At 40.7% G+C, this 12,179-nt stretch overlaps 1 protein-coding gene across 4 annotated transcripts in view; it reads right to left on the bottom strand.

Annotated features, from left to right (window-relative positions):
* PRKCE (protein kinase C epsilon) overlaps positions 1 to 12,179 on the bottom strand; it is a 532,143-nt gene that overhangs the window by 36,382 nt on the left and 483,582 nt on the right. For all 4 annotated transcript variants that reach the window (XM_084622252.1, XM_084622253.1, XM_084622254.1 and 1 more), the window contains one exon: positions 2,720 to 2,908. In XM_084622252.1, the coding sequence (XP_084478378.1) occupies positions 2,720 to 2,908 (189 nt within the window). The remainder of the gene's footprint in view (positions 1 to 2,719; positions 2,909 to 12,179) is intronic.

Genomic DNA, 12,179 nt, shown 5'->3' with positions numbered 1-12,179 from the left:
CCATACTGTGGATTGAACTAAGGACCTCCAGACCTCCAAATCTTTTAAGCCTGAGCTAAGCCACCAGGCTCTAAGGCTGAGAGCTTGAGCAGACCTATATCCTCGGTGGATCAGGTACCGAGGGGAATGCAAAACACACTGGCAGTAGGCTAGATAGACACAGCCTTTCTCTCCATCTCTAGCAGACAAACACAGTGCTGGGCACAATCTGGCTTGCTACACAATCTATCATGCATTCCAGCACTATCAGCAGTAAATATTCTCATTTCAATGAATAATTGTGCCTCTCACATGACAGAATGGAACTTTAAATTGCATCTCCTACACATTCACAGAAACAGGCCTAAAAAAGATCTGTTCTTGTAGGATAAATAACGTGCTGTGGTTAATGTTTACTGGAAAATTGTCCTTAGATTTTTTTTGTGGGAATTAAAAATGGAAAATTGATTCTTGCATACAATTTAAAATTTAAAACACTGATCTGAAAATTACATTTGAGGTAAATGTATGGCGTTTTGTTAAATTTTCCCCGAACACTATTTGAAGGGCTGTGAAAATGTAGTGTCTAAAGAACAAGACCCATGTCTGAAAGTACAATGTAAGGAAATAAACTGTTCCAAAGCTAATCCCTTGTTAGTATTCAGCAGTAAAATACACAGACGCCTCTCTATTTCCTCTGTTTTTCCTGTTCTTCATCTGACAATGTGGCTAAAGTATTAGACAAAGATCACAAGTTTCTAATGTTCAGACAATAACTACACAGACACAAGCAGATTGCTAAATGTAAGGGGCCAGATGCTCAGCTGGTGTATACTGGCACAGTTCCATTGACTTCAACTGATTTATGCCAGCTGAGGAACTGGCCCAACCGGGAATATATCTTTTTAAAATATAAAAGATGGTTTATGGTTGTAACTCTCTTTGTAGAGTTTAAAAAGGGCATTAATGATAACAAACTACAAACAGAAAGACATTAACAAGGGATCACAGTAAGGTAAAAATAACCATGGCTAGTATCAAAAGATATTGGCAGAAGAACAGACTAACCAGAATTATAAACTGACAACAAATCAACATTACAGGAAACCAACCTACTATGTGTCATTGCATTTATTTTTCACAAAAATGTGTCACTTACACAATAGGTCTGATTGTGCATCTGGATTTGTGAGTCTTCAGCAAGCTCCGGGCACAAACATTAACAGCTAGACGTCTAGCTGCCTGTTTGCACCACAAATGAGATACACAAATGTAAATCATATGACTCCTAAAAGAGTGGAGAATGGCTCTGAAACTGAACATTTCATGATGAGTTATCATGGCACTTTCTCCCTATCACAAGTGTTTCCATGACAGGGGAGAATATATAGCCCAGTAAGATATGGATTTTTAGGGCAAGTCCTTGTATAGAGTGATGGGAACAGATATCTCATGTGGGCATGAACCAAAACCTCAATTCCAACAGCCCTGAACTTTAAAGAAGCTGAGATGCAGATCTGACTGTTGACAGTGGCCCCTGTCCATAATGAACCAAACAAAAAGTTGGAGCCTCATCTTCATGAGGGTTTAGACACTGATCCCAATGTTACAGCTCAGGTCCATAAATCTTAACCACTCAGGGAAAATAACTCACATGCCTTACTGTGCACAAGGCAGGACACATGAAAGAGTCATTTCAGCTAAGGACAAGAATAAGGTGCATAAAAAGAGTCATTGAATGATGCTTCTTGCCCCAGTGCTGTCCAAGTCAACGTTCACTCCAGCTTTCTGTGCCACTTGCAGAATGAAACCTTATACAGACCTTATTATGGTAAGACACAACCTTTAAAGTTCTTCTCAAACTGAAAGCCCCCAATTTACCACTGGGATGCAGTACGGGACTGATCATTAAGTAGATCGCGCAAGAATGTGTCACAATCACCAAAGTTACTGGGTGACATGCTTTGGCCACCTGACAAGCAAAACTCACCTGGATTTGACAAGATTCTGTCAATCACCCAGCTCACCTGGGGTGAAGGACCAAAGCAAAGTTACTTGCATTATAGTGGGAACATTTGTTTAAAAATGGCATTGTGTCAAGTAAGGAAAACAACATACAACTTTAAAATATTTTTTGACAACATGTTAAAAAAGGCAGCAGGGTGGCAAAGTTTATATGTGGATTAAAATAAAAACACTGACACTGTTTCTCTAATTACATAATGCTTCCCTTGCTCCTAGTGAGCATACAGTGTGTAAAGTGTCAGAGTGATAACACAGCTCTAGCTGATTGTGATTTTCCCTGAAACATGGTTCTGCCTAGATTTATACAGCATACAACCGCAAGGAACACAAACATTCTGTTCCTTTCCCACAAGAAGTGTAATTTATCCCAGGCCCCATTACCCTAATAGTGGCACTCTGAACTGTGGTTGAACTCCCAGTGGTGACTGTTCTAAACTACTGAAGGTAAATTCAATTTTTAGCAAGGGAATAAAAAGAAGAAAAGGAAAAAGGGGAGAGGGATAGCTCAGTGGTTTGAGCATTGGCCTGCTAAACCCAGGGTTCTGAGTTCAATCCTTGAGGTGGACCATTTAGGGATCTGGGGCAAAAATTGAGGATTGGTCCTACTTTGAGCAGGGGGTTGGACTAGATGACCTCCTGAGGTCCCTTACAACCTTGATATTCTATGATTCTATGAAAAAAGGAAGAACAAGAGAAAAAGAAATGGAAGACTCACTGCTTTTAAAATGCTGACAGCTTCTTTGCTGAGCCAGACTGGGTAGAGCACATCATCATGAAGGATGGATTCAAAGAGATCATCTTCATTGTCAGCTTCGAAAGGAGGTTGCCCAGCCATCATTTCATACATCAGAACACCCAAAGCCCACCAGTCTACCGAGGGACCATATTCTAACTCTTGGAGGATCTGTTAGGGAAACAGAGAGGTCAGATTTAATAAGCAACTTGAGTGATACTTTCAGATGCATGTTTATTGATTAGATATGAGATGCTTATCCTACTATAGTGTCTCAAGGAGGCCAAATCCTGTTGACTTCAATGCCAGTAGGCTTGGGCTTTTTACTTTGCAGCTCCTAGTCATATGACTCATATGGCTAAGTTTCAACATGTTGCACTGAAAAGCAACCCACAGTGGCGTTCTCAGAAGCATCAGCCAAGTTTATTGGTCTCCCCTAGCATGTTCATGAGTAAAACAGTTGTATAGCCTTCTATATTGTTTAAACCAAGTCGGGGAAAAGTCTACTGCATATGCAAAAAACTGGTGGCAAATGTAAAATCAGAACGTAACTGCCATCCTGGATCAAACCAATGGTCTATCTACACCAGTATGTTGTCTCTGACAGTGACCAATATCAGAGCTTCAGGATGAGTGTACAGAACAGGGCCGATGGAGTAATCCTCCCCTACCTTCCTTTCTTAGCTTCTGGCAGTCAGAGGTTTAGGGTCACCCTGAGCATGTGGTTGCATCCTTGACCATCTTGGCTAATAGCCATTGATGGACCTATCCTCCATGAACTTACTAAGGTCTTTTTTGAGTCCAGTTATGCTTTTGGCCATCACAAGATCCCATAGCAATGAGTTCCATAGGTTAATTGTGTGTTGCATGAAAAGTACTACTTCTTGTTTGTATTAAATCTGCTGTCTGTTAAATTCATCAGGTGACACCTGGTTTTTGTATTATGGAAAAGGATAAATAACACTTCTCTATTCACTTTTTCCACACCATTTATGATTTTACAGACCTCTATGATATCCCCCCTTAGTCATCTCTTTTCTAAGCTGAATAGCCCTAATCTTTTCAGTCTCTCCTCGTGTGGAAGCCATTTCAGACCACTGATCATCTTTGTTGCTCTTCTCTGAACTTTTACCAGTTCCACAATATCCTTTTTGAGATCAGGTGACCAGAACTGGACACAATATTCAAGTGTGGGTGTACCATGGATTTATATAGTGCCATTATGACATTTTCTATCTTAATGTCTCTCTCTTTCCTAATAGTTCTTAACATTGTTAGCCTTTTTGACCACTGCTGTGCAGTGAGCTGAACTTTTCAGAGAGCTATCCACTAAGACTTCAAGATCTCTTTCTAGAGTGGTAACTAATTTAGAACCCATCCTTTCATTGTCCCCTCTTGAACACTATAAATTGATTTAGATGGTACTGTTTCACAGAGATCTGCTAAGATTTATAATGGTCCTTTTAGTATGAATACTAGAAGCCAAAAGCATCCTCCTTTGAGAATTTTGTTTACAGCAGGAAAACGTGACACCCTTTCATGCAGCATCAACCCCACTGTACTATACTAAAGATTGTAGACTTTGCTTTAATTATCTTTGCTTCTTGGAAAAATTGGCAGGTTTTCTACTTATAGTGGCAGCAAGTTCCAATGTGTGACACAAGCAAGTCCATCTTTGTAGCAGACACCTCGGGTGGGTTAGAGTGATTGATTATTACTATATTACTCCAGGGCTACTGTTATTCAAAGAACAAGTTTAATTGTTGACTTTAGTCTGTTGGAAAGGAGTCTGCAGTTTGGCTGCAAAATATCAACACAAGAAGGTGACAGTTTAAAAAAAAAGGTATCGTGACCCCGGGCTGATAGCTGGAATGGCAACCACCATACACACACTCAAAGGTTATTAGCATTGTAGCTGGAATCCTCTGGGTAGGGATTATTGTACTCAGCTCTAGTGAATGGTGATTGTACTGCATATATAAAACCCATCCAATATTAATATAAGCACAGGTATCGGTCTAAGATTTGAGTCATAGTGCTTGGATCCAGATCTGAATGTCCCCAAAATCTGTAGGTGGTTGGACCCTGTGTTTTGGTTTGTGATATTATAGAAATACATTATAGAAATGTCAGCTGCAAAGTTGTCCTAAGAATTGAACTTCTCCATGGTCTGGTGTGGGAATGATCTTTGGATTTCACATTTTTGCTTTGGCATCCTGCCGATCAAAAGTAACATGAAAGATACAATGGTGACTCGAGAGGACAAAAGCAGTAGGAAGGCTTGAGGAAAAGGAATGGTGAGAAGCAAACACACAGGGAAAATGGGAGTTTTGCCACCTTCAATGGGCCCAAATTTTCATCTGAAAATGTCTAGGAGTTTAGTACTGCCTTTTTATTTAGTAAAAATTTATAAACGAATTCACAAAGTACACAAAGTACAAAATCCAGAAAAGAAATAATGTTCACAAAGCCAGAACCTTACACAAACTCATTTTGCTCTCCTTTTCTTACTGGAGTGCTCTCTCAAACTGCATAAACTACCCTAGGCATAAATTGTGGTACCTTTAAAATGAGTTACCTTGCCTTTGCACTTACCAATACTTGATATCATCTAGTGCTAAAACTACAGATTTCCACTTTATCTTTACTTAGCAAACAACATTTTCCCCCTGCAAAATAATGTTTGATTAAACAAATGCTGATATAACTTTTTGCCCCAGCATCCTTAGCACAAATGCAATATGTGTGAGATACATGTAGGCCGCCTTTACTAGAGAGGACTCTGAACTTTATTGGGAGTGTTCCAGTTGGGAAGATCCTGTGTGCTGCAATCCAGCCTCAGAGACCACAATTCCCATGATGTCTTGGGGAAAGAGAGAGAGAGAGAGAGAGAGACTTGCTCTTCCAGGAGTGCAGGGAGAGCAGGCGGTGGACTCCATTTTTGGGGAGAGGAGCCAGATTACTGGTGTGGAGCTCTGTCCATACCAGGAACTGCTGCTAGGAAGTTAGAAGCTGCTGCTGAGAACCTGCTGGGGCTTTGATTGAGCAGGGAGCCTCAGAGGCTGTTAGTGACTTCACTGAAGCCAGGGCAGAGACTGTTGCTGTGCCTGGAGCTGACTGAGGTGGGCCTGCAGTAAAGGCAGCGTGAGTAACCCTCACTCTTGTTTGGGAAGGTACTTGCATGGGAAGGGGCACAGCAGAGTCTGAGGAGAGGCAGAATGATCGTCCCATCGAACCAGGAGCCAGAGCTGCTGACATTTGGTGGAGCCAACTCCAGTCTTCAGAGGGGTTGTGCAGCTTGTTGCCTTGGCTGGACGGATACACAGAACCAACAGCGTGCTGTCTCCAAGTGCTCCCATGCAAGCAAGTGTCTAGGACTCTGAAATCCAGAGGAGTGTACACTGCAGGGTGGGGTAAATGGTGGCAGTGTAAATGCCAGTTACATAAGTTTAATTTATTACTGTATACTATATTTGTTAATTTATTTTATTCAACTGACCCTCTGGATTTAAATTAGTAGTGACATTTAATCTTAGTCAGTTATACCATGTTTCTTTAAGTTGTTAAGTAAAGGTGTGTTAACTCTAATTTAAGTATATTGGATGTATGCTATTATTAATTGGTATTTCTGAGTTAGACCCATGCCACAGATTTATTTATTATTATTATTTCTATTTGAAGGGGTTTATTCTGGAGGTTCCCAAGGCATGCCATTGAGTGTGTACAGGGGCCAGCCAGGTGGAGGCACCACCAATTTAAAATTCCTTTAGGAGTAAAGGGACTGCAGCAGAGGGATGAATAGAGGATTCCCACCTATCCAACAGCACCACTGGGATACTCAGGATCTCTTTTAATGTCAACATCGGGCGCCCAGACACACAGGAAAGTCTATTGATAGAGATTCTCTAGGTTTTAGTCAGGCAGAAAGGATGGAAGAGGATAAAGTATGGGCCACATCAGACGAAAAACATTCACATAAAGAATCTGACAGCAGAAAAGGGCAGACAAATAAACAGTGACAAGTTTTTCAAGTGCCTGTACACAAATGTTAGAAGTCTAAATAATAAGATGGGTGAATGAGAGTGCCTCATGTTAAAGGAGGATATTGATATAATAGGCATCACAGAAACCTGGTAGAGTGAGGACAATCAATGGGACACAATCATTCCGGGGTACAAAATATACCGGAAGGACAGAACAGGTCGTGTGGGGAGGAGGGAAGGGGAGGGGAGTGGCACTATATGTGAAAGAAAATGTAAAATCAAATGAAATATAAATCTTAAATGAATCCACATGTTCCACAGAATGGATAGTAATTCCATGCTCTAATAAGAATATAACAGTAGGGATCTATTATCGATTACCTGACCAGGACAGTGAAAGTGATGATGAAATGCTAAGGGAGATTAGAGTGGTTATCAAAATAAAGAACTCAATGACAGTTGGGGATTTCAATTATCCCCACATTGACTGGGTACATGTCACCCCAGAATGAAATGCAGAGACAAAATTTCTCGATACTTTAAGTGGCTGCTTCTTGGAGCAGCTGGTGCAGGAACCCACAAGGGGAGAGGCAACTCTCGATCTAGTCCTGAGGGGAGCGCAGGATCTGGTCCAAGAGGTAACCGGACCACTTGGAAATAGTGACCATAATATAATAACATTTAACATTTAACATTCCTGTGGTGGGAAGAACACCTCAAGAGCCCAACACTGTGGCATTTAATTTCAGAAAGGGGAACTATGCAAAAATGAGGTGGTTAGTTAAACAGAAATTAAAAGGTACAGTGACTAGAGTGAAATCCCTGCAAGCTGAATGGACACTTCAAAGATACCATAATAGAGGCTCAACTTAAATGTATACCCCAAATTAAAGAACACAGTAAACGAACTAAATGCCCCTCTGCCATGTACATTGGTCAAACTGGACAGTCTCTACGTAAAAGAGTAAATGGACACAAATCAGATGTCAAGAATTATAACATTCATAAACCAGTTGGAGAACACTTCAATCTCTCTGGTCACGCGATTACAGACATGAAAGTCGCTATTTTACAACAAAAAAACTTCAAATCCAGACTCCAGCGAGAAACTACTGAATTGGAATTCATTTGCAAATTGGATACAATTAACTTAGGCTTGAATAGAGACTGGGAGTGGCTTAGTCATTATGCAAGGTAGCCTATTTCCCCTTGTTTTTTCCTACACCCCCCCCCCCACGTCCTTGTTAAACCCTGGATTTGTGCTGGAAATGGCCCACCTTGATTATCATACACATTGTAAGGAGAGTGGTCACTTTGGATAAGCTATTACCAGCAGGAGAGTGAGTTTGTGTGTGTGGGGGGGAGGGGGGGCGGGTGAGAAAACCTGGATTTGTGTTGGAAATGGCCCACCTTGATTATCATATACATTGTAAGGAGAGTGATCACTTTAGATAAGCTATCACCAGCAGGAGAATGGGGTGGGAGGAGGTATTTTTTCATGCGGTGTGTGTATATAATAAGATCTTCTACACTTTCCACAGTATGCATCCGATGAAGTGAGCTGTAGCTCACAAAAGCTTATGCTCAAATAAATTGGTTAGTCTCTAAGGTGCCACAAGTACTCCTTTTTTTTTGCGAACTAAAAAAGAGCCACTATGGCTTAAAAACCATGTAAAAGAAGCAGTGAGAGATAAAAAGGCATCTTTTAAAAAGTGGAAGTCAGATCCTAGTGAGGTAAATAGAAAGGAGCACAAACACTGCCAAATTAAATGTAAAAATGTAATAAGAAAAGCCAAAAAGGAATTTGAAGAACAGCTAGCCAAAAACTCAAAAGGTAATAACAAAATGTTTTTTAAGTACATCAGAAGCAGGAACCCTGCTAAACAAACAGTGGGGCCCCTGGATGATCGAGATACAAAAGGAACACTTAAAGACGATAAAGTCATTGCAGAGAAATTAAATGAATTCTTTGCTTCAGTCTTCACGGCTGAGGATGTTAGGGAGATTCCCAAACCTGAGCCATCTCTTGTAGGTGACAAATCTGAGGAATTGTCACAGATTGAAGTGTCACTGGAGGATGTTTTGGAATTAATTGAGAAACTTAACAGTGACAAGTCACTGGGACCAGATGGCATTCACCCAAGAGTTCTGAAAGAACTCAAATGTGAAATTGCAGAACTATTAACTATGGTTTGTAACCTGTCCTTTAAATCAGCTACTGTACCCAATGACTGGAAGATAGCTAAAGTAATGTCAATATTTAAGAAGAGCTCTAGAGGTGATCCTGGCAATTACAGACCAGTAAGTCTAACGTCAGTACTGGGAACATTAGTTGAAACAATAGTAAAGAATAAAATTGTCAGACACATAGACGAACATAAATTGTTGCGCAAAAGTCAACATGGTTTCTGTAAAGGGAGATCGTGTCTTACTAATTTATTAGAGTTCTTTGAGGGGATCAACAAACATTCGGACAAGGGGGATCCAGTGGACATAGTGTACTTAGATTTCCAGAAAGTCTTCGACAAGGTTCCTCACCAAAGGCTCTTATGTAAATTAAGTTGTCATGGGATAAGAGGGAAGATCCTTTCATGGATTGAGAATTGGTTAAAAGACAGGGAACAAAGGGTAGGAATAAATGGTAAATTTTCAGAATGGAGAGGGGTAATTAGTGGTGTTCCCCAAGGGTCATTCCTAGGACCAATCCTATTCAACTTATTCTTAAATGATCTGGAGAAAGGGGTAAACAGTGAGGTGGCAAAGTTTGCAGATGATACTAAACTGCTCAAGATAGTTAAGATGAAAGCAGACTGTGAAGAACTTCAAAAAGATCTCACAAAACTAAGTGATTGAGCAACAAAATGACAAATAAAACTCAATGTGGATACATGTAAAGTAATGCACATTGGAAAAAATAACCCCAACTATACATACAATATGATGGAAACTAATTTAGCTACAACTAATCAGGAGAAAGATCTTGGAGTCATCATGGATAGTTCTCTGAAGATGTCCACGCAGTGTGCAGCGGCAGTCAAAAAAGCAAACAGGATGTTAGAAATCATTAAAAAAGGGATAGAGAATAAGACGGAGAATATCTTATTGCCCTTATATAAATCCATGGTAGCCCACATCTTGAATACTGCATACAGATGAGGTCCCCTCATCTCAAAAAAGATATACTGGCATTAGAAAAGGTTCAGAAAAGGGCAACTAAAATGATTAGGGGTTTGGAACGGGTCCCATATGAGGAGAGATTAAAGAGGCTAGGACTTTCAACTTGGAAAAGAGGAGACTAAGAAGTATATATAGAATCATGAGTGGTGTGGAGAAAGTGAATAAGGAAAAGTTATTTACTTGTTCCCATAATATAAGAACTAGGGGCTGTCATAAATATAAAGGGAAGGGTAAACCCCTGTGAAATCCCTCCTGGCCAGGGGAAAGCTCCTCTCACCTGTAAAGGGTTAAGAAGCTAAAGGTAACCTCGCTGGCACCTGACCAAAATGACCAATGAGGAGACAAGATACTTTCAAAAGCTGGGAGGAGGGAGAGAAACAAAGGGTCTGTCTCTGTCTGTAGTCGTCTTGGCCGGGGACAGAACAGGAATGGAGTCTTAGAACTTTTAGTAAGTAATCTAGCTAGGTATGTGTTAGATTATGATTTCTTTAAATGGCTGAGAAAAGAATTGTGCTGAATAGAATAACTATTTCTGTCTGTGTATCTTTTTTGTAACTTAAGGTTTTGCCTAGAGGGGTTCTCTATGTTTTTGAATCTAATTACCCTGTAAGATATATACCATCCTGATTTTACAGGGGGGATTTCTTTATTTCTATTTACTTCTATTTTTTATTAAAAGTCTTCTTGTAAAACACTGAATGCTTTTTCATTGTTCTCAGATCCAAGGGTTTGGGTTTGTGGTCACCTATGCAAATTGGTGAGGCTTTTTATCCAACATTTCCCAGGAAAGGGGGGGTGCAAGTGTTGGGAGGATTGTTCATTGTTCTTAAGATCCAAGGGTCTGGGTCTGTAGTCACCTAGACAAATTGGTGAGGCTTTTTACCAAACCTTGTCCAGGAAGTGGGGTGCAAGGTTTTGGGAAGTATTTTGGGGGGAAGGACGCGTCCAAACAGCTCTTCCCCAGTAACCAGTATCAGTTTGGTGGTGGTAGCGGCCATTCCAAGGATAACGGGGGTAATATTTGTTACCTTGGGGAAGTTTTGACCTAAGCTGGTAAAGATAAGCTTAGGAGGTTTTTCATGCAGGTCCCCACATCTGTACCCTAGAGTTCAGAGTGGGGGAGGAACCTTGACATGGTGGCACAGTGGTGGGATTAACCTGAAATCATTTTGAGATCCAGTTGAGATTTTTTGAACTAGAAATACAGATTTTAAAAAGGAATTTTTAGGAAGTCCAGAAGGCAGCTTTGAAACTGAAAGCAGCTTGGTTTCTCTCTGCTTTGTGGCCAAGCAGAGACAAAAGGGGATTATCTTGTGAATTGCAGGTTTTCTTTGCCTGGAGGCAGGGTACTTAACTCCTGCAGGGAAATTCACAGTCTTCCAACCCAGAGGTTTTTTTTTTTTTTCTTTTCTTCCTAAAAGTAAATAGGGGGTGTGTGCTCTACCCATTTGCCTGGAGACAAAAGTGGCAGGGTTTTTTTTAGGATTTTGATTTTTTTTTTGTTTTACAAGGAGCACAGGTTTGAAAAGAAATTTTTTTTCTTCTTTTGGCTGGGTAAGCAGGTTTCCAAGTAGTTGGAGGTTTTTTGCTTTAATTTGGGCCCAGAGCAGAGACAAGGGAATTGTCTTTTTCTGTAGGCTGACAATCACTATCAGAGAATAGGTATTCTATTCCAGCACAGCAAAATTTTACAGCCAAGTTTTGTTTGTTTATTTCTAAACCTCGGGTGTAAAGTTAGTTAAAAACAGAGAGGTTAGAATGGCCAAATCCTCAGCTCGACTACAGCTGGAATTAGCCAAATTTCAGGCTGAGGAAAAACAAAGGGAACATGAAAGACAGATAGAACTCATGCGGCTGAAGGAGGAGGAGAAGGAAAAAGAGAGGAAGCATGTGGAGGAGATGGAGAGGATAAAGGCCCAGCAGAATATACCAACAAACCCTAGCAATCCTTCTCCAGGTACCACTTCCCATCCCAGAAAGTTCCCCACCTACAAGGCAGGTGATGATACTGAGGCCTTCTTAGAAAACTTCGAAAGGGCCTGCCTTGGGTACAACATCTCTACTGACCAATACATGGTAGAGCTGAGGCCGCAGCTCAGTGGACCCTTAGCTGAGGTGGCAGCTGAAATGCCTAAAGAACACATGAACAAGTATGAACTGTTTAAATCCAAGGCGAGAGTCAGAATGGGGATAACACCCGAGCAGTCTCGTCGGAGGTTCAGAGCCCTAAGGTGGAAACCAGACATGTCATTTACCCGACATGCCTACCACATTGTAAAACA

The sequence above is a fragment of the Lepidochelys olivacea genome, assembly GCF_965140295.1.
Source record: "Lepidochelys olivacea isolate rLepOli2 genome assembly, chromosome: 3".
NCBI lineage: Eukaryota > Metazoa > Chordata > Testudines > Cheloniidae > Lepidochelys > Lepidochelys olivacea.
The sequence above is the reverse complement of the archived record's forward strand: the minus strand, read 5'-3'. Positions and strand labels throughout refer to the sequence as shown.